The sequence below is a fragment of the Apteryx mantelli genome, chromosome 1 (assembly GCF_036417845.1).
Source record: "Apteryx mantelli isolate bAptMan1 chromosome 1, bAptMan1.hap1, whole genome shotgun sequence".
Lineage (NCBI taxonomy): Eukaryota > Metazoa > Chordata > Aves > Apterygiformes > Apterygidae > Apteryx > Apteryx mantelli.
In genome coordinates, this window is record NC_089978.1 from 215,943,501 (window position 1) to 215,966,203 (window position 22,703).

Sequence of the window (22,703 nt, forward strand, 5' to 3'; positions counted from 1 at the left end):
CCTAAATCAACTCATTATATCAAAGGCTCTTTAGGTCCTGTTTGAAGAGAAGAGGAGCCAACCACCCATAATTTGAACAACAGCTAAAGCGACTAACTTCTGGATTGGTATTTGTAGCCCCAAAAGCAGAACAGTGGGATTTCAGATGTATCCTTCTCAGCTGTATTTTTGTTGTCTAGTTAATTTTGGTTTCCATTGGAAAATAAGGAACTTTGTCTATGCACTGGGCTCTCATGATTTCAACTATTTCTCAATCTGAGTCTAGAAGTTACCAATCAATTCTTCTGTGGTTTTGGACTACTGTTTTCATTTCTTTTACAAAAGCATTTAAAATGTTCTTCTTTTTTTTAAATTGTTTTGTTCATTTTAGTGAAAGGTTTTTGTTGTTTTTTTCCTTCTCTTACACTAGATTATCACCATGATAATGTATGGTTCTTCTACTACTTTTCTTTCATGTGGGTTCCTCCCATGCAAGAAAGGAAAGGTTTGCAGTTGTTCTGGCTTTCAGAATTTCTTAAGCTTACTCTTAGTACTAGAATTGAAACTTGAATTTTAAATCCATTCTTTCAATTGAGTTAGTTCAGGCTGTCAATTCTTGGTGTATCTGCAGAGGACTGTTGAAGTGAGGTGAATCCAGTTGTGCAGATCTGATTGCAAACACAAAAGTAAGCTGGGGAATAATTATGCTAATTGGGGGCAAATACTGTGTTTTTGTTAACAGCTGCAATTTCTTGATGCAGGTTGTAGATCACCCACAGTGTGCTAGGAGTTCATGAGCCATTTCCTTTCATGAAAAGAGCTATTAGGTAGCAGAACAGAGCAAATGACTGAATATGGTAAAAATATGATTTAATTAGTACAATACAGATATAATAAACTGATACACATCAGCTTTCTTGAGTCTGGTTTTAGGTTACTGCTTAAGCTCTAAAATGTAAAGATTTAACAAAATCATTATTTCCTACTATATTTAGCATTTATAGAAGATTAAAGTAGTTGAATGTAAGGAGTGATCAGAGTAAGCTTTGCTGACACTGATTAGTAAGAGTGCTGAAAGAGGGCTCGGGGGACAATTTTGGAAACACAAAGGTGCTTCTGCTATGGACTGGACCCAAGTGAAAGACCCACCAAATTAGAATTTTAGCCTGCGGAAGATTATTTCATAAAAGAAGCAGTTGTAGGTAGATAAAGCATTGCACTTCAGCAGTTAACAAATTTGTTGCTGAAACATTTTATCCTAGTTAATTTATGTTGGAATATACTTTGTGTAGGACATGAATTTTTATACAGATGAAGCTACCAGCGTATAAATCCAGGATTGCTGCTATTGTACAGTGCAAATGATCTGTACAGTATCTACTCTTTAAGCACTACTTAAAAGCAATCTATATGTATGGTTAAGAAAAAAAATCTTCTTTAGACTTTTATGTATTGAAAGTAAATCAGAAGCAAGGCAAAGAGGTTCATTCTTCTTAGTTTGTCTCTTTGCTGCTTTAGGGTTTTAAGGTAGCTTGGGCACATAACTGATTTTTTTTTTTCCCTTTCTTTTTAAAAGATACTTGGATACTTTTTAACCTTGATGTTTGTGTATATTCAGTCAAAGTGACTTCAGAAATCATTAGAAATGCTGCTGTGCTTATTTATGCAGATTATAGATTTCCTCAATGGTCTTCTGATTCCAGTCTAGAAAAACTTTAAAGTTTGCATACAGATCATGTGTTTTGCTAAAAATGCAAGGAAGCTTGTATTTCGGTATGTGGCAGTGGAAATACAAGTATACTTTGCTATGAATTTCTCAATCTTTGTTTATATCAGAAGTAAAAACGTTATGGTTAAGTCATCTTCTCCAAAGCAGGAAAGTACTCACCACTTTGATATTTAATTGAATTTGATAAGTCTTTTAATTTTGTTTCCTCTCTGACAGTGTGTATTACTTCAAGTTCTTTGGGCAGGGACCATATATTCATGGAATTGTGCTGTGCATATTGGCAGCAACAGGATCCACAAATAGTTGTAACTAAAAATCTAGTCATAAAATCACATATGATCCAATCCTTTGCCAGTACTAAATTTTTTCTTGCAACATATTTCCTGATAATTATTTTGTGGAATATCACATTGGCTTATCCTGTATGTTAATTAATTGGCTTTGGCTTGCTTATGAATTTTAACAAAACTTCTGAAAGCTGTTTTTTAATCTGCTGTAGTCACTACCCACATACTGTGCAAAGGTTATTTGGTGAAATTCAAAGTGGATGATTACAGGAGCAGAGCCTCAATTATTTTGATAGGCACACAATCAAAATTGTGAGTTATATAGATAAAATATGCAAGGGAAGGAAGAAGGAAATGATCAGTGGAATTTTATTTCTGGAAAATCCATCGTTTAGTTTAAAAACCAGTTTTCTTATTTGCTCCTTAATATTCTCAAAAAGCTTTTCCATGTATCATTAGTTTTGAAAAGGACACTGTAGCCTTTAATTGCCATTCAAAGGTTGGAAGATAAAGCAAGAGCTCATAATCAGGATTCTTCAGAAAATTAATTTGTTTGGACTGAAAGATCTGAATTCAACACTGTCTGAACACTTAGATTTGTGCTTTAAAAAGTAGAGCATAAAATTGAAATATTGTTTTGCTTGTACTTATGGTTAATTAGGTTCTTTCAGTTGACTTCAGAAAACAGTTTGCTTTGTGGTGCATTTTCTGACAGTAGTTTAACGCAAACATAAAAATAATCATTGCAAGTAACAACGTTGTGTGTCCTGTGAATTATGGAATTAGTTTATCTTCCCTCCTGTAAGACTGTGATACGGTTGCTAGCTAACTTTTGAACAGAGATCATTAGCTATATTAGATGAAATGAGGCAACAAAAGCTCTCTGGAAATGGTATGGATATATACAAAATAGAGTTGTATTCTGTTGCAAGTGTTAGTGTATCTATGCATAATATCACTTATTGCTTTGACAGTTTTATCTGCCCTGTATCACTAGCTGAAAGGGAGACAGACCTAAGGGAACAAAAGCTACAAGAGACTGCATTTATTTTAAATTCTTAACCATGGAAGCAATTGCTTCTATTATTATGCATACTTAGTCAAGTAACTAAATCATGGTGTAACACGTGGCGAAAAGAGCAAAAATAAGGGCTTAAATATACATATATATATTTTTAAGAATGTATTCCTTGAAAATATTTTTCCTAGGAGTAGCAAGTGTGCTTTCCTCTTGTATCTTAAACACTTAATCATGCATCACAACTGAAAAAGTGGATGTGCTGCGTCTATTTCTTCATGATTGAGTGAATGAAACTGTGAAGATGTGTTCTGCAAGAAACATTTCCCACATCGCGTTTAATATGTGATGCTAAATATATGGTTCCAGAATACTTTTCATTAACAAGTACATGCATTGATACAAAATGATGCTCATGTGCTTATTGAGGATGGTATGAGAAAATAGTTTGAGAAAGTATTCTGTTTAGGGGCTGCATCATAGGTTTTTAAGAGGATCAGAGTTTTTTAGTGAACTTATTGTAGTGGGTTCCACAAACTCCACAATTATTGCTGCAACGTTTTTCAGGATGAAAGACCCCACCGTTCTTCACAGTACGCTGACTGGTTCTCGCTGGGGGAGAAAAGGCTACAGCCAGAAGAGCAAAGAGAGAAGGGGTTTTAAGGAAGTGGTGCATTCTGGACTAGAAGTTAAGAGAGTAAAACTCCAGCTCGCAAAGAAATGTGAATGTAATCATAAATCGTAGTTGCCAGAAATTCTGTAAGGATTTTTAGTGTATTGTGGCCAAGTTTTGCCTTTTTTTCTTTTTTTCCTACTAGCAATGAAAAACTCTGACTGTCAGAGTTTATGCAATTTGGAAATGTGAAGAATTGAATTGATCTTCTGGATTTTACAGTTCTAGGGTTTGTAAACATATCAAGACTGATGTTTGTTGCACTAAACATCTTTCCAGATTGGTAGTTCTTACTTAAAATCCTCAGAACTGAAGCTGCAGATGATAGAGGAGCCTTTACATTTCTTAAATACATTTGAGCTGAACTGGAAGCAGGAAAATGTTCTGATTTGAGCCAGCAGGGAACTCGCTCTGTGCTTAAATACAAATGTGGGAAAAGAATAAATGTGATGAGTGACTAATGTGAGGAAGTCTTTCCTTGTGTTTATATTGAACAAATATATCAAAGCGCTGTTTAAAGAAAACTGATTTAAACACCAGCAGTAGGTAGGTGACTGTAAGCTTGTTAAGTCTGAGACTCTTTTCCATTTATTTAGACTACCACTGTCACTAGAGTAGGAGAATTACAATATATAGCTTCATGTAATAATGGTCAAAACCATTTTTAATGCATTCATTTTAATGCATTTAATGCACGTTTTTAATGTTCTGAGGTGTCAGATATTTATGCATTAAGACTAGTATTTCTTTTAACAGTTATCTTGAAAAACGTGTGAAAACCTGTATTAGTCATCATGGTGGATTTAGAGATGAAAAATCCATTCATTTATAATCTAATTAAAAATATACTTTCCCAATAAAACCCATATTCTTCAAAGTGAAATCCTTGTTTCTTTGAACTAATAGGCTGCTTTTCCTTTGCATGAAATCCTTGCAGGAAGGTGGTAGTATCCCAGATTAAAAATGGGAAGAAGTCTTTTGGCCAGGGCTGTGGATAGGTGTTGGGTTGCCGCGTCGCCCACACCCCGGCTTACGCCTGGGGCTTGGACACATACCAGGTGTAATGAGTCTTAATTCCTGCCTGATTATCGGGTGGATTTGTCTAGTTTGGATCTCTTATAATTATGGGCAGAGGAATGTTAAGATTTCCTTTCTGCTAAATGAGACCTTATTTACGTGAGTTCAGTTGTCCGTGGTTAAAAGCTCCGTGACTCCTTTTTTTTGGATATCGGGTGCTGTATGGTTCCAAGCTAATTGCATTAATCAGGCCTGTTCCTCCCCTCTGTATCCCCTACATGAATGTTACTAGAGCTATTAAAGGAAAGCGGTCGTCTTATGGCAGGATGTGGCTGTATTATGTTAATATTATTTACTACTTCACATTATTGCTTGGTGGAGTATGCAGATAAAAATATTGAAAAATACAGGTTTACATAGACTGGGGAAGGAGGGAAGGATTCAACATTACAAAGAAATAATGAAGATATAATAAAGTTAAGTTGGCTAGGCTGGGGAAGGAGGAGGAAGATTCAACATTATAAAGAAAAAAGGCAGGCATAATAAAACCAGATTGGCTAATAGGCTTTAACTGTTTTTGTACCTGCTCCGGTCTGATCTTTTTCTTTGAAACAAAGTCCAACAGTGCTTCTGAGTAGAAAGCAAATTCAGTAAATGGAAACGTGCTTATTTAAAACACCATTAAGGGTTTGGAGAGTTTGTTTGCCCGCTGTGCCTTTGCTTCGCCCCTGGTTGGGTAGATCTGAATATCGCGTGCGGGAGCACAGATGCAGTCAGGGCAATCGAGGCAGCCGAGTGCGAGGTCTCCAGCAGCTCCTGTGTTCCCGGCCGGGGAGCTATGGAGTAGCCCCGGGCAGATCCCTCCGCTTCTGGGCCGTGTTTTCCTCTCGGTCAACTGGAAGCAGCATCTGGGTGAATAAGATCATGTGGGGCTTACTGAGGACGTTCCTGTGGATTTGGGTGCTTCAAATATATAGGTACGCGGTCGTGAGTTTGCTGCTGGAGTGATTTAGGAGGAGGGGGGGGTCCAGCGCGTGCTTCCCGGGACAGAGGAGCCTTTCGCTCCGCGTGGGATTATCCGGCTCTGCCTTTCGCTTGCCCGTCCAGCGGCAGCTCGCAAAGCTAGCAAAGAAGGGTCGCCGCTCAGCCCCGCTTCGACGAGGCGGTGAGGTTTGACTAATCCTGCGCGCGATTAGCTTCCGCGGCAGCCTCGGAAGCGCGAGGCTGAGCCTGGGCGGCGGCGGCGGCCTGCGCGGATACGCCGGCCCCGGCGAGCTCGCGTTGCGGCCTGACGCCTTGCCGCCAGCAACGTGCCAGGGCACGGGGCACGGGGTGGGGGGAAAGGGCCTTGGGCGGGCGGGCGGGCGGGCGGCCGCCGGGAGCTCGCTCTGCCCCAGGGCCCGGCCGAATGGGTTACGCTCCAGGAAAGCCGAGGTCACGAAAGAACTGAGCGTTTCTAAGTGGAAAAACTAAAAGCGTAGCAAGCTTTGGAGCTTGAAAACAGAACAAGCAACCCCCGAGCAGGTTCTCGTCCCCCCCCCCCCTTCTTCCCCCACTCCAGCCCCCTACCCCAACCTGCTTTCTTCTTTTTAACTTTTTTTTCAAATAAGTTTAATTTCTAGGTTACGTTACCTAAACTGAAAGCAGGCCCTTTGCAGACGTTAATTGGGTTATATGGGGAGTGTGTGCAATACCGTAATTCTGTATCATTTCCAGCTTTGGGTTGCAATGACTGTAGCCAGCCTTTTTCTAGTAGGTCGGACCCTGAGACTCTGATCAGGTTTTGGGGGGTTTTGAGCTTGTTTTCTTTTTTCTCAGGAAAACTTTCAGGTACTTTGAAAATATTTCCAGAGGAGCCGATTATGCCTGTTCCAGTGCTGTTCAGAAGATGAGCTCGCTTGGTTTCTGAACTGGTTTCTAGGACGTTTTGGTGCATTTCTTTAAATGGGTGTGGGTGGGAATATTTATTTGCATTATAACAAGGCTCATCAGGAACACCTTCAAAAAAAACAAAAAACAAAAAACCAAAAACAAAAAAAGAAAGATTGATTTCATACAGTGCCTTTTTGATCCCTTATAAGCAGTTACTTTCTTTTTGTCTGTTATTTATCGGATCTGTAGAGCAAAAAAAGGGAGCCTTGCTACTTGCAGGTGAGCTGCTGTGCTTTCGGAAGCTGCAGATGCTGCCCTCCAAGGACGGAGATCTCCTTTTGGCGTCAAGCCAGGCTAGTTAGTTTTTGATAAGAAAAGCAACAAGTTTCTGTGATAAAAAGAACATAAGTTAGAGCCCTCAAAATGAAACGAAGCTAAAATTCTGAAAATATATCCTTTAAAAGGCTGCTCTTCATGCTTTCAATTAATAACCTGCCTATTTATATTTAGGAAAAGAAGTGAAAGAACTGTAATTTTGAATTTTAACTAAATACCTACTAACCCCCCCCTTTTTTTTTAAATTTACTTCCTCCCTGTTAATCAGAGTGAGTTTTCTAAGCCTTTGAGAAAATGTAATTTTACTCTCTGAAATCAAGCAAGATCATGTGATTTTCACCGGGCGTAGTGGTAAAAGAAGAAAAACCTTTTTTAGGGATGTTTCAGTTAACAGGACTATGGTCTAATAAGCAAAATTGATTTTGACATTAAAACCGCACCGAGTGGCATAAGTGTCTTATGTTCAGAAATAGCTGGATTTATAAAACAAAGCTGCATAAAAACATTTGGGTATGAAAAGTTTTCATTAGAAAGTCTTTTCTTATTTAAAACTGTGCTGACAAAATTTCACTTCAGCTTCAGTTGAGGAATACAGCATAGTGTGTTTTTACTAAAGAAAAAGTAAGTTTTCGGATAACACATTGTATTTTGAAGCTGCGCAAACGGTTTTGATTTAGAAGGTTTAATATCTAACTAATTCTGTTTCCTTACTTAATGTCATGAGGTTTACTGTATTTAAAAAAAAATAAATAATTTTTTTTTCCACAGTGCTCCTATGTCTCGTTGTCATAACTCTCAGGAAAGCTCATAATAATTCTTGTTTACTATTTAGTTGTTGCATATTGCTGCTGTAAATGACTACTCGTAAGAACCTATAAAAAAAATGATTTTGTGCCAAGATTTACCAGGACTGATATGAACTTTGTCTTTGTTTTCAGTCCAGAGGAGCTTCCTGTTCATGATGCAGCAATAGAAAAGGTAAGTCCAGTGTCTTCCAGCTCTTCAAAGAGGAAGCAAACATGTACAGATTTATGACTTTTTAAATATAAATTGTTACGAAATTAGGAGATGAAGTGTTTTAGTGGTTTGCATTCCCAAAGAGCTATGTTCCTAAGTCCCATAAGGGCTGTGGTACTTGAGGCCATGCTAACTAGCTGACACATCTGGTGGGGCCTGCTTGATGTTATAATTACTAGTTGCAAGGAGACATTGTTTTTTCTCGCCCATCGTATGACCTAGCAAAGTAAACAGAGCAACTTGGTGGATCATGCCCGGCTCTGCCCTGGAAGAGCCCCAGCTGGCAGGCGCATGGCAGGCCAGAACTGTTTGATCTCTCCCATGAGCCATGATCAGCTGCACTGAGCAGGTGGATCATCTAAGTGAGGTCAGGCTCTACTGACATGGGAGATGGTGGCAATATCCTGGCTGCAACTCACTGCAACCTGGTGACCTCCCTTGTCATGCTGAGTTGATGAGCCAGATGTGCTCGAGACATGTAAGACCTGTCCCCAGCTCTAGTGCAAAATAAAAAGCTCTACAGCTGGAGGATGCTGGAGGAGAAGTTTGCAAACCAATGGTTTGAGAATGTGGAAGGTTTTTATTAAAATTGCTTAGAGCTGTATTTCTACTTGTGGGAGCCTAGGTGTGTTCCTGTTAGTACTAGTGGCATTTTCCCTGGGTCTGTCAGGCCCGTTTCTGTCTCCAAATTCATTCTGACATTGATCGTTTGATCAAAGACCAGTTCGAATCCTTATTGACTTACTCTATCATCAGAAAACTCATGGCAGAACATTTAAAGCTATAAGTTTCAAGTTACCCTCTTGGCTGCCCGAATCAGGAGAACGCGTGGATGAGGGCTGGAATGACTTGTTTTAAGGAAGCTTAGTTCTCACAGTGTTAAGGGCAGTGTTTCTAAAAATGAGTTATTTTGAGCTTCTGTAGAGGTGTCAGTAGGGATCAGAATAGGGCTGGAAAGAGCTCTTCTCATGAAAAAAGTGAGCTTCAGAGTCCCTTTTGTTTTGCATTGGTTCAGGTGTGTTTCTGCATATGTGGCCTGGAATCGTTGCATTTTTCTGCCATGTTCCAGCACATTTAATAACCTTCTGAGTGTATATATAATTTCATTACCATCAGAAGGACACAGCAGGGTGGTGAGCCTATGAGCATAAACATTAGACAGCTTGCAATTATTGTGGTAGATGTGTTTTGAAGCTTTGATTCACAGTAGCTGTGTAGCTTAGCCTTAAATTATTGGGTGGAAATACTGTCTCAGTTCAGTGTCCCATATTTTATTCATGCTGTCTCAGACAAAATGTCAGCATAGCAACTGTATTTATTGAAGCAGTGTTAAATTGCACATCTAGTTTCTTTTCATAATCATGCAGTAACGCTCCTGTATGAGACTCCTGGTTATACTCCTGATGGTATCCTGACCTCTGCTGGTTTGAGGCTTTTCGCAGCAGCATTTGGATCTTTGCAATTTGCAAGATGCCGTTCATAGGATAATTAATGTGCCATTTTAATGGTGGCTAACACTAAAAGCTTTCTGTGCAATATCTTTTAAAATCACTTATTTGATAGGACCATTTGTGGTTGCTTTCTACCTTACATGTGAATTTTAAAAAATATATTTGTAAGTGATATTTTGATGTGGTTTGTGACTTCTGTAAAGGGTTGTACATACTTGTGAATTGAATCCCTGTTCTTCGTATACATTCTAGTGTAAACCTTAAACTGGGATTTTTCTGTATGCATTTGCATGCATAATACTTCCAGGATAAGAATTATTACTATGAATGCACAGTAATTTTCATGCTTCATTACCTTGCTGGACATTTGGCTACTTAAATAAAACAAATCATTGTCCTACATTATGAACTACTTAACCTTCAGATGAATCGTGCAGCACTTCTGAGATAAAACTAGGGAGGAAGGGTTATCTAGAAAAGAAAAGTGAACAGGGACTACTGACCGCAGGAAATCTGGAGTCTCTATCTGACTCTGTTGTTGAAAGACTGCAAAATGTTCTGTAGGTCATTTTTATTTTCTTTTTTCTGTCGTTGGTTAACTTGATTATAAATTCTCCAGGGAAGGGACTCGGTGTTTTATAGCTCACAGTGACTTTTGATTTTGTCTGAGGCCTCTGCTAAAGCATTGCTTTAAGCCTCGGCTCTAGCCCACTTGCTCCCTGAGAAGGTAGGGTGCTACGCAGAAGATGGATGCTTGCCAACTTAACTTCATGCTTTTTGCTCTCAACAGTGTATTATTTACTGACTACTAAGAAACCTCCTCTTCTTCAGTTAGGGATTCTGTTATTTTCAGTGGCGAAAATGCTTCAAAGTGTAAAATGTACTCAGAAGACAGATAAATGGATTTTTTTTCCTTTTTTTTGGAGGCTGCTACATGGAACTTGCCTAAAAGAGGCATCTGCAAAGCAGCAGCCATCTACTCTGCAGTGAGCTGCTTCAGATCTATCCACGTTTTCAATGCCGCATCTGTTAGACATGAAAGTGAACATAATTCAGACAAAGAAAAAGATAGCTATAACTTTTCAACAACTGAACACAGAAATAATTGCTATTTTGATTACAGTAGGATCACTTGAGAACTGGGATAAATTGACACAGAAGACATAAAAGCGTGAACAAACTTACAACTGAAGTGAGCTGCTGGCTCAAAAGACCGAACATCTTGAAAGCACATCAAACATACAAACACAAAGACTGTGGGAGCAGATAGGTTTTTATTTTTCTTATCAATTACCTGAACAACCTGTTGAGGGCAGAGACCTTTCCTGACTTGATAGTGATGTTATTCCTGCAGTCTAAACTATGGCTAAAAAAATCTGCTTCTGAGATGTTAAAAATGCTTACTTCTTAAAGAGGTTTTGGGTGCAGAGGAGAATCAGAAGCAATTTTGTGAAATCTGTGAAATTTAGGAAGCAGAATTTTTTTCTACATTTCCTTTCTAAACCATCTCTTGCATGTTTTGAAAATAAAAAAAAATGCAAGTGGTTGAGAAATTATCAAACACAGCATGGAACCTGAACAAGAATATGAGCATTTAATTGCAACATGAAAAGTAAGGCTGAGAGAGTAAAAGTGCCCCCCCCCAATAACTTACTTTTACTTGCATCAGGCCCAGGTCAGTTGGATTGAAATAAAAGTAACTTTAAAAATAGGTTGTTTCTAGGATAGTTCATGGACAGGATCATGGTTGAGGTGGACCTGTATGTATTAAATCGTATTTTTGGCAGTGCAAGGCTTTGGGCTGCTGGACTGAAGAAATCCTTTGCCCATCTTGTCCCATTGATAGGCAAGAAAGAATGCGTAAAATCTGATAAGGAATAAAAGGCAGAAGTAAAATTAGAATTCTACTGTGCTAATAAGTAATAGTTTTCATTTATATTTTCTCCAACATTTCAGATACAGTTAATGAAAGTATTAATCAGTTTTCAGTATCCTGCAGAGCTTTGAAATTAAACTCTTAGGTTGTTACATCGTTGTATCAGTAAACATATAAAATAGGCTATCCTTCCTATCTTTTTCAAGCCCTGGCTTTGAAGTTGGAGGTGGAGGGCTGTCCTTTCCCAAAAAACTAAATATTTTTTTTACATTCATGTTTGAAGAGAAAGCAATACCCAACACACTTAAGTCTTCTGCTTTAACTGTTTCAGTGCGGATCCTAAGCTCTAAAGCATTACGGAGCAGTTGAAATAGCGTTTCATAAAAGAGATTAAATATTGCAAAGTTAATAGTTAACATTGTAGTGTAAACGGAGAGACCCAGGCTACTTCACAGCGAGGAAAACTGGGCTGTAAAAATACCCCCTTATGAATCTTGTTACCATTGGAGCCAACAGATCATGGATTTTTGACTGTGAAGAACCAAAGTGACAGGAAATACCAGGGTCTAAAAAGTCTAATTTTGAGGGCTTGCTTTGTTCCCAAATTCAAGAAGTTGACGGCACCAATAGCGAGGTTTTCTTGGGCAAAATGGCAGCCTTCCATATATAATATTACTATTCATATTTGAGAAGTTAGGGACTTGGGGTTTTTTTTTTTTTTGATTTTCATTATGTCGCCTCATTACCGAAATATCCTTGCCAGTAATCTGGAATTTAAGCAAGCAGACCTTACCTTTGGAAGAAATCATTGATGTGAAGATATAGGGTCTTTTAGGTAAAAGCATACCAAGCCCAGGATGAGAATTATAGCAAGGGTTTCTAGCTTTTAATGTCCAGAATCAGAACGTACTTCCATTTCCGCTACTGCCGTGTCACTCTTGCATGCACTTATGCATTGCTTTATTTAAAGCTTGTGAATAGTTAAGCTCAACGTATATTGGTTGGCTCTATCATTACCTTAAATACGCTAGTTCATTTTTGTTAATGCACTTTGTGCCTAGCATAAGCAAAAGTTTTTATTTATTAATTAGAAGGGATAGTTTGTAGCATTGTTGAAAAGTAGTAAATTGTGTCGAGGGCAAGTCAAGGTAAGGAAGGTCATCACTTCAGAGTCGACTTTTAAAAAGCTTGCAGCAGAAGTTTTTTGCCTGAATGTTTACTTAATATAAAAAGGTCAAAGCTTTTTGGTGCTTGCCAGAAATGTGTAGAGAAGAAACTTCTATAATTCTTGCACTGAAAGCCTCCTAAACACCAATGAACCAAAAAACAAATGAAAAAACCCTGATTGTCAGCACTATATGAAGAATTGTATTTATAAGAGCAGTTCAAGTTAAATGATGTTACTCTTTGTTGCTTTTCTTAGACCAACAAGTGGACCAGAAATTGAAGATACTGTGTTAAAATTGTTCTCAATACTTTAAAAAATACCTAAAATAAATAATTTTAAATGTGTTCAGCTTGAAAAGATTAAAAAATTGTAATTTCATTTCAGCAAAAGCACCTTGAAATTGAAAGAACTACAAAATGGCTTAAGATGCTGAAAAGCTGGGAAAAATACAAGAATAGCGAAAAGGTAAAGTTATTCCTGCTTTTTCATTAACTATCGCTACTGACTGAATGTATAATCTTAATTCAAGTTGTGTTATTTTCTGTTTCTTTAATGAGAAGAACACACAGGGAAAGAAGAAGGCTTTTTTATTCTTCCACAGTGCAATAATACATTAAAAAAAAAAAAAACAAAGCTGAAGTTCAAATGCAAGGAATTTCTCAGCAGGCTCGGTAACATATTTGGAGCAATTACTGTGCGTTGTACTGCACGGTACCTGCACGGTGGGTTTGGGACTAGGACCGCACTGCACACCGTGTTCACGTCTGTGGAATAAACAGCGGCGCTAATGAAGCGCCGTACCTGTGAGTCTTGTCTCGTAGGTAGTGAGCCAAGCAAAATTGTTTGATTCCGATTTTGAGACGGGGAGGAAGAGGGAGGTGGGGAAAAAAAAAAAGAAACCTTTCTAAACTTGAAAAGAGAAGACACCTTTAAATGGGAGTACCTCAATTCTTCAGGAATCGTAAATCCCTTTCCAAGGGTTATGAATTTTAACTTTACTTTTCATTTGTATGCTGGATACCATAGTAATTCATATTTAAATTTAAAGTTACTCTTTTGAGGCACAGGTGGCGTCTTACTAAGATCCGCGAGTTCTTTGTTATGATTCTCACCTGTGGGTTTTTATTTTTTTATTTTTTGCTCCCCAGATTTACTGAACCGCCTAGGAGAGCTTTCAGCCATGGTTCAGTGAATACTGCCTTAAATAACTCTCCAAGGAAACTGATTAGTCATAAAATGGGGCATGTAGTCTGATGTTTAAATTATCTGTGCTGGCAAGCATGATATTTTGGGATACTTCAAGATACGTGGCTGATTTGTTAAAAGGAGAGTTACAATGAGTAAGTTTTCAAGTAAAAGGTATGGGAAGTCTTTTCTGGTTGATTTTCCCCTCCTCCCTCCCTGGAATAGTTCTGTTATACTGTGAATAATATGCCATGAAGCATTCATAATCTTCAGAGACGTGAAATTTTTGATGATATGAATGGGATCTACTTTTGAATAAGATGCTTCATATCTTGATTGGCTTCTTTTTTTGAATCAATAGGGAAGAACTGTTTAACTCTATTTATCCCTGAAATATATTGGCAGCTGTTTCAAGTACCTTGGAGTGCTACAACGTTGTTTGGTTTAGAAAAGCGAAATAAAATTATTTTTCATTGTGAAACTATAGGTGGATTTTAAGTAGATGAATTAGTATTAATGATCTTAAAGTTGCTGTTGGGATCTTTTGTTACAGAACTTTTTTTCTTATCCTGTTCAAAAAAAACAACAAATGATGGTATGTGGGTAAATGTAGAAGATGGGTTTTATTAGGTATGTCAGTGAGCGCTAAGTGTGTTCACTTGCTTTAAAAGGTAGATGGGGTTTTTCACGTGAATAGTTTATTTGCTGGAAATGTAGTCTTGATAGTCTTAAAACTGGTAGTGAATATATTGAATAATTTCAGTCGGGGAAAGATTTGCTAGAGAGGCTAGATTCCCTGCACCATATTTGGAGGAGGTTTTCTTAACTGTTCCTGGTCTGGCTATTCAGTGCTTAATGCATAGGATGTGAGGTTCCCGGATTCAAGTAATAGGGCTTAAAACTTGTATCTTTCCCTGGGGTTTTTGTTGATATTGTCTGGTGGTGCTGGTCCACCTTTGTTTGGATGAGGACTGGAAGACACATGTTATGCATCTCAGGTCGCTGCCTTAATGACCAGCCCGTAAAGCCAGCTTACTCCCTCACTGTCCTTCTGTTTCAGTGGATTATTCTGTGTAAAGTGTAAAAGCTTCAAAGGGAGAGATGGAGACCAGAATACTTGTTAGCCTGATAAGCAGGATATTTTCCTGAGAAGTAAGAGATGCTACAGTTCAAGTAGAGGGAGAAATTTGCTCGTCATCTCTCATACTTGTGTCATCTGAATACTGCCTTTGCTTTTGAGACTTTTAACTGTCTTGCGCTTTGCTTTTGTTAAAAATGCCAAAAACAGTGTTTGATGTTTTTCTTGGTGTTCCTGAGAAACTAGTGAATTCGTGTTTTTTAAATATGAAGTGAATGCATGGAAAAAATAATAATTTATTACCCAAGTTTTTCTTACAGTCCTACTTTCTGTCCTGTCATCTTTTATGAAAGTAGAAGTTAGAGGTTATAACACTTCTGGCTGGCTGTCTTATTGTGGTGATGGGCTGATTTGAAGATCACTTATCTTCTCAGACCAAAGGGATGTTCAGACAACTGTGTAACGGTATTAGGTATTATCACGTACGACCTTTCGGGTAACACAATAGCTCTGCATTGTTTAAAGAGCAAAGGTGGTCTTCCCCACCCATCAGTCACATCAGTCCATTATACACTGATTTAAACTGAATCATCCTCAGTTCACCAAGCAAGCAGAAGGTATAGCAGATCAGCTGAGCAGAAAGAGCTTCAGTTAATGCAACAAATTATAGACCAGACTATAAATAGTGGCAGAAATAATTCAGCATGTTTGTAAACAGGATGAAGTTTGCTGGGGGCTAGGAAAAACCTTTACTGGTTGTTGAACTCTGGTAGAGCACTCAGAGACTTTAAAAACAAGGGTGATTTCCCTATTCTTTCTTGCATCTTATGTGGTAAGTGAACCAGAACATAGAGAGTAAAGCATCAGCCCCTTCCTCCTCCCAGTGGAAAACGAGACGATATTTTTCACTGCTATTTATGGAGAGCCTGATGATGCTGCTCAGGGTTGTACAAAACTCACAAATAAAGAGGTTTTTATCTCAAAATGCTGGCAGCACCAGCTTCTCAACCCAACTTTTCTGAAGCACAGAAGCAGTAGGCAGCAGTAGGCTATAAGAGCTATTCCTGCCTCTTGCTTTCTGTTTTCACTTGATTGGATAAAGTAGTTAACACCGGGGCAGCAAATTGTTAAAGAAAATGTACAGCCTGTATCTTGGAGGATTCGCCCCACCTGACATTCATGTGGCTTCTGCGCAGTCCCGCTGCTCCGGAAACCAGCAGCGTTTAGCAACAGCACAGAAGGGAACACTGCAACAGCAAGAGTGATGACGTTGAGTCGTAGATTATAATTGTAGTGATGGCTTAGTTTTGGAAAATGGCATGCCGGAGAGAATTCAGAGTTAAAATGGGAGAGGGAGAGGGAGAGAAACGAGCCAAGGATGGAGCAAGTACAAACTACGGGTCTTCAGACAGCCCTTTTGTAATGAGCCTAAATAACATACAGCTGAGGTAGTTTGGGCTTGAAGAAATCTGTTCATACTGTGCATATACAGTAAATGAATCAGTATATTATTACATTTATCCAAAACTGTCATATTCCTAATAGTAAAATACATTTTTTTAATCCTGTTTTGCAGAACTGCTTATGGGCTGCTTCCTTAATTCTTTCCTCCTCAACTTTTCAAGGAGAATTAACAAGAAAACCGTCATCACGTGTGTGATTCTGTGTGCAAGGGATGGAACCATTTGTAGCTTCAACTAGGTCTGAATGATTTGTGGAGATATTCTAGAGGTCATGAAATGCAGAAGGCTAATTGGTCAAGGACACTATATTTTATTTATTTATTTATTTATTTATTAAGAAAAGGCTTAGTGAAAGTAGATACATCATAGAATATCAGTGTGCTTCAGTTTACATCTTCCCCTAATCTTTGTTACAGAAGAATATCTCCGAGAGAGACAGGGTGTTTTTGCTGTTTTCCTGTTAGAAGTTTTCTGCATAAGCAAGCAAACAGCTCTGTGAGCACGTGACCGTGAGGAACTGGAGAACGGCTGAACTGTCGTCAGATTATGACTTGAAACTGTGACAGTCTATCAGAACTGAGTAACGATTTGTAGATAATGAAAGATGCCATAATGAAAATCAACTTAGGTGCAACTCTATAGACATGTGTAAAACCCCATGATTCCGATGATAGCATTTAAGCATCTTTTCAGCGGGGTCGTCATTGCTCTTACAGACACCAGTTTCTGAAGGGTATCAGCTGCCTGCGTGTCTTGGCCTGACTGATATTTGTCAAAACAAAGCTTTCATCTCCCCATCAGTCATTGCTTATGCAGGAAGCATCACAGAGCAGCAAAGTTGCTGTGCTTCAGCACGGTCTTTCTCTAGCTTATGCTTTTATTTCCTAATTATAGTCTACTACATAATAATCCAGGGTACAATTGACAACCAGAGACAATAAATCTTTCCTATCTTAGTATGGTCATAACTTTCAGGAAAGATTATATAAACTGTTATATCTTATATTCCCACTAGAGTATTTCCACCAAAGTATTTGTCTTTCACTGTCATCCTTCATCTACCTGTGACTGAAGTTGCCTAAGTTAAGAGGGGAAGAAAAGACGAGAAACGATCAGGGTACCTGGCAGTTGCCAGCTGTTCTGACATGCACATAGGAGGTAATAGCTAAGTCCCTATTTAGCTTGGAGTCCGAACACAGAGCCTTAACAACGAACCCTCTTCACGTTCCTGAGATTTTTTGAATGAGTTTGTTGAACAGCTCTTGTATTTGCATGTTCTCTTCCTCTTATGCAGTCCGCAGGTGGTGAAGAACCTCGAAATGCAGCAGCCTTTATAAATATACTTTGCTTTTCCTTATAAACATACTTTCTTGTACAACTTCAGATTTTAATTCTTAGGCTTCTCATCACTGATTCTTTTTGAGGTGGCAAACTCCTGCTCGTGTGCAGTTCTTGATATACCAGAAAGCTTTGCTTAAAAGAAAGCCAGTTTTGCAGCTTGCAGTGGGTAGAACGCCAGTGCCCACTCTTCAGCCTAGGGCTATGTGATAGTGGCCTCGTTTCTTGGCTGTGAACCAGTTGGGCTTGAGAGACTGGGGAAGGGGAGGTCCTATATCTTCCAGATTTTTGCGTAGAGGCCACACTGAATGTTGGGATGTAATGGACTTTGTTGTTTGAGACGGTGACTAATATTTATTTGGAATATTCCCAATCTGAGAGGTTTTTTTGCTTTGTAAGCTTTTTTAATTCATTCCTTATAGGGTCTTGTTTGGTTATGGGGTAGTCCAATTTGCACGTCCAATTTCTTTTTGAGTGAGTAGCTCCTTTTGAATTTGCAGAAGGGCACATCTTCATCTAGTATGTGCTTCTCATATCTTCAAAATCAGTAGTTTTAGTAATAACAGCAAGGGTTTATGACCCCTATCCTTAGCTGAAGATCTGCTTAGCAGGATGTACTAGATGTGATACAGAACTTGAACCTGTATTTTAAATTTGTGTTATATAATTATATATACCAAGGGTGTCTTTTTTGACTGTGTCTTATGCTAATGGAAACATCCCAGATTGCATAACACCATTCTCTAAATGGCACATGTTTTTGTACAACAATTGTTTGAATTATGGATTTATGGATTTGTATTTTGTTTTTGAGCTAGTATCTTAACAAAGCCTTAATTTTAAAGAATTTGTTGAAGATTGACTCATTGCTTTTTCTTCTGTTTCTGGGGAGGTGACATAAAGTATCTTGTGGAAATTTGTATTTGTATTCAATTATTATTCTAGAGAAAATGCGAGAATAGACTAGGGTTGTGCAAGTCATGGTTAAAGTATATAGACACAACCCAGACATTTCCAATATATATTTTCAACTGTACATTACATATGGAAGTAAAAGACAGCAGAAGGCTGTAGCATGGTACTTAAAGTAAAGATGTTCAATTAGCTAATATTTCCTTTGCTCATTTCTATGTTTCTTAACTATTTGGTAACTGAATATTTCTCAGAAATGATTTTTGCTCAGAAACATGCCCTACACCCCCGATGCAGTGCAGCCACATCATTTTCCATTGTATAAAAATTATTCATATTTGTTTTTCCATGTTATTGTTTGCATGATAGTCTGTGCCATGAAAGACTGTTCTTGAGTTGTGTTTCACTGTCTGCCAACTATATAGGAGATGAAGTCCTTAATTTAGTGTTCTGCTGACTCTAGCCAGGATCTTGTAATGTCTTGTAATGACCCCGACCTTGGTATCGGGATACACTGTTGCTATCCTGTGGTTCTGAAGAATACAGTTAAATGCCATGGGAGACTTATAATCGTTTAGGACCCCTCTCTCTCCGGTTACCAGCTAAGGTTTGGAAAACTTGGCTCATTCCAGTTTCCAGGAGACACAATTTCTTTGCAGAATGACACTACTGCAACTGGTGTTCCATGGCTTTCAAAAGACAGAATTATCTTCTCTCTCACAAGCAGTTATCGGTGTATTTGGGTTGAAAAAGCCCGATATTCTCTGTGTGAGCTGAAGTCTGGATATACATCTATAGAAGGGTGCTTTATAGCACTCCTGGACAGGAGAAAACTATACTGATATAACTGTGTACATACTAAAACTGCTGAAGTCTTAGTACTTAAGCGATCTTAATAGTATTAAAGGCAGCAAAGTTTTCTTAAACAAGTGGTACCTCACAACATTGTCTTTCTGTGGATAAGCACCATAACAGCCTCCGGGATTGCTGTAGCATCTTATACAAGTTCAAAATTTTAGCTTGAAAAGGGGACAGAAAAATATCATGATTCTTCTGTGGCCTTTATTTATATGCTTCTCTACATTCTGTTTCCATTAAAGAGCCATCAAAATATTTGCGTAAAGGTCACACATTCTAAAATCTGGTCTTTGAAGACACCTTCAAAGATCTAATGTATCCCAAACAGCATGAGGTTTACAAATACACTGTTACGGAGTGTTCATTAATCTTCCAAAACTGGAGAACTGATCTATCTAATGATCTCTCTGTGCCATCATTAAAATAATGGTAAAAACAGAGCTTCCGAAAGGTTCTTATTCTTTGTTAGAGTTCTTCTCTGCTTTTCCCTTTCCTAGTCATGTCCTCAGAATATTTTTTGCACTTTTAAAGTTTATATGGTTGGTTGACCTGAGGTTTTTCTTGCCTTGAGTCTCTCCTGGCTGTCTAAAGCCAAGACTAAGACAACGAGTCTATCTTTCTCTGTTTAGATGGTCTACATGCTCCTAGATGCTGCAGCATAGAGATGCAAATTGGAGAAGAACCAAGGAAGACAATTGTTGTGTTTGTTTATTTATTGTTGTGATTATTTATTTATTTATTTATCTTTTCAAGTAAGCCCAGTGAGCACCAAACCACTGAATCAGAGTACGAGAGCGGTGACATGTCGGAGGCAGTACTCACATGTATAGATAGATACACAACTACTCCCTCCAGTTATGCACAGGTCCTGAGTTGTCCCCTTCTGACCCATTTCTAATACCAGCTTTGCGTGTCAGAATACAATGTGTCATGAATGGGGAATTTAATTTTCTATTTCACAGCTAAAAATTACGTACGGTGTTGTTAGGTTATTCAGTAATTTTAGAAACCATAGCTATAAAATCTTTTAAGAATTGTTTTTATACAAATATATTCTAATGTGCATCTAGGAAAATATTTGATTATTAGTTTAGAAATCTGATCTGAAGTCTGTTAGCCTGAGACACGGCATTTCCTTATTTGTGGTGGCACAGTGTTGCAGTTTTACAAGAATTCAATTTTGTTGTTGTTGTTGTTACTGTTAAGCTCCAAAAGCTTTGTGTGATATTGCTGATTGCCTTTTACCGTCCCCATATATAGTTCATAATTATAGTGAGCTATCTGTGGCTTGTTCTGGAACTTTGTGCTGTTATGAAATTTTTTTTTTTTTAATGTGAAGTATCAAATTCGAAGCTCTCTTTCATCTGTTTGTAGAACCAGTATTACGTAGCAGAGATGATACAACTTTGATATGCCGTCCTGCCAGGACAACTAATATAATTGCCTTTTTCTCTTTATCATATTGTAGGTCACTGTTCCTTTAGTTCAGAACTTGGTAGCTTGTACTGCAATTATCTTTTCTTTTCTTTTTACAGTTTCATAGGAGAATTTATAAAGGCATCCCACTGCAGTTCAGAGGGCAAGTCTGGTCTTTACTACTTGATGTTCCTAAAATGAAAGAAGAAACAAAAGACCTTTATAATGTGAGTTTGCAGAATTTCCATTTAATATTAAAATTAAGAATTTCAGATACTAAGACTGTAGGTTTTATTAAGCTTTTGTTGTTATATGGTGTAAAAAAGGATTAGAAATTACATTTAACTCGACTGTTTTACCTAGAAAAAAGGCCATGGCTTGGAAAGTACTTTACCAGCTTATTTTTCAGTCTGTAATTCATTTAATTAATTTCATCTTTTTTTCTGTTTCTTCTCCCACCCTCAAATTCTTGCAAAAGCCCTCTTAAAAGCAAAGCAAAACCAAATAAGACAAAACCCCTCTCCCAGCAAGAAGGCAGAAACCTCTGAAACTACAGCTGCTCTTTGAGAAATTTCTATTAAGGAAGCACCATGTTAGCTGAAAATCAGTAAGAGAAGTTCTAGTATTTTGGGGGGGGGGGGGGGATTGATGCCTTGTTAATCTTGTAAAAGCCAAGATGGCCCTGCTGGAACAAGCTGGCTGTCTTTCTGGCATCTCATCTCCAAAAGCAACTTAGATATTCATTGCAAAGTGCTGTCTGTTCAGTTTATAGTATTCTCAGAGGTGTAACTGGTGACGGGATGTTAACCCCGCAAAATGCTACAGGCCTAAATTGACCACTTAAGTAGATCTCCTACTTAGAAAATTTTTGTGCATATTCTCCCCACACCTGCAATGCCCTGGGCAGTAAATCCCCCTTGGAATTATTCTGTTCCTTTATGATCCTTTAAATTTTTTCCCCACTAACTCTTGTGTTTCTGTGGGTGTCAATAGAGCTGACTGCCATCGGAGCTCAACTTCACATCCATAAATGTAGAATAAGGTTCATGTGCAGGCTAGTAAGCTAGGTAGAAGAGGAATTAAATCCTTTAAAATTCTGTTTTTTCTTTCTCTCCCTCTGTGCTAAGGGATAAGGGTTTGGGTTTGGGAGAGGGTTTGGGTAACAGAAAGGTAACTTAGTATTGTAGAGTGTCTGAATTTTTCCCCACTGGAATTTCAATGCTTGCTGGTTTTTAAGAAATGATGCCCAGAGTTTCAAAGAAATGCATTGCTGGTTTGGTTTTGACATTTTTAATAGCATTTTTTAGGAGCTGAGAATTTGGGTCTGAGAAGGCAAGGGAGCTTGTACAGTTGTGAAAGAAGATGGATGTTGGCAGTGATGCTATCTAAATTTTTTGTCTCTGTGATCTTCCTCTTGAATTATTTATCACTCTTTAGTCTGACAGGCTGCTCTTTCTGACTGTTATATTTTGTTTAACTTCGTAAGTAAGACTAGAGGCTGATCCAAAAGGGATAAAATGGAGTTCATGCTGAATAATGTAGTTGTGGCAAAGAATATTGAGTAAAACTACAAGCCTTTAAAAATATGTAAATTCATCTTCAGATATTATTAATGCCATCTAGTGCTCAATGCAAAAAAAAAAAAAAAAAGTGTCTTCGTAGTACCAATATGGAAGTAGAAGGAGTTTTGTCCATCATTATCCCAGCTTGTTTATTTGCAATAAGCTCATTTAACTGCTCTCTGTTGTTCCCATTTCCTGAAGTGGTGTTAAAACTCCTAGTTATGAATCTCACTTACAAATTGTACATGTTAAAGTGAGAAGAAAGATAGGTGCTTTTGCTGCAGGTCAAACTCACTGTACGTGTCAAGAGCTGCTTGCGGTTCTCTATGCAGGGCAATTACTTACCTGTTCTTAATCTTCTGTCCCTTCTGGTGCAGGGACTCTCGGGTCCCTTTCTCTTCCCCCACCCTGGCAGCCCAGTTTTTTCCCCCGTCATTTTTTCCCATCATGGCAAGGATTTAGGGTGCT

At 38.2% G+C, this 22,703-nt stretch overlaps 1 protein-coding gene across 2 annotated transcripts in view; it reads left to right on the forward strand.

Moving 5' to 3' along the window:
• USP6NL (USP6 N-terminal like) overlaps nt 1-22,703 on the forward strand; it is a 118,839-nt gene that overhangs the window by 66,229 nt on the left and 29,907 nt on the right. For both annotated transcript variants that reach the window (XM_013943705.2, XM_067317309.1), the window contains exons 5-7: nt 7,850-7,889; nt 12,808-12,888; nt 20,793-20,900. In XM_013943705.2, coding sequence (XP_013799159.2) covers nt 7,850-7,889; nt 12,808-12,888; nt 20,793-20,900 — 229 coding nt within the window. The remainder of the gene's footprint in view (nt 1-7,849; nt 7,890-12,807; nt 12,889-20,792; nt 20,901-22,703) is intronic.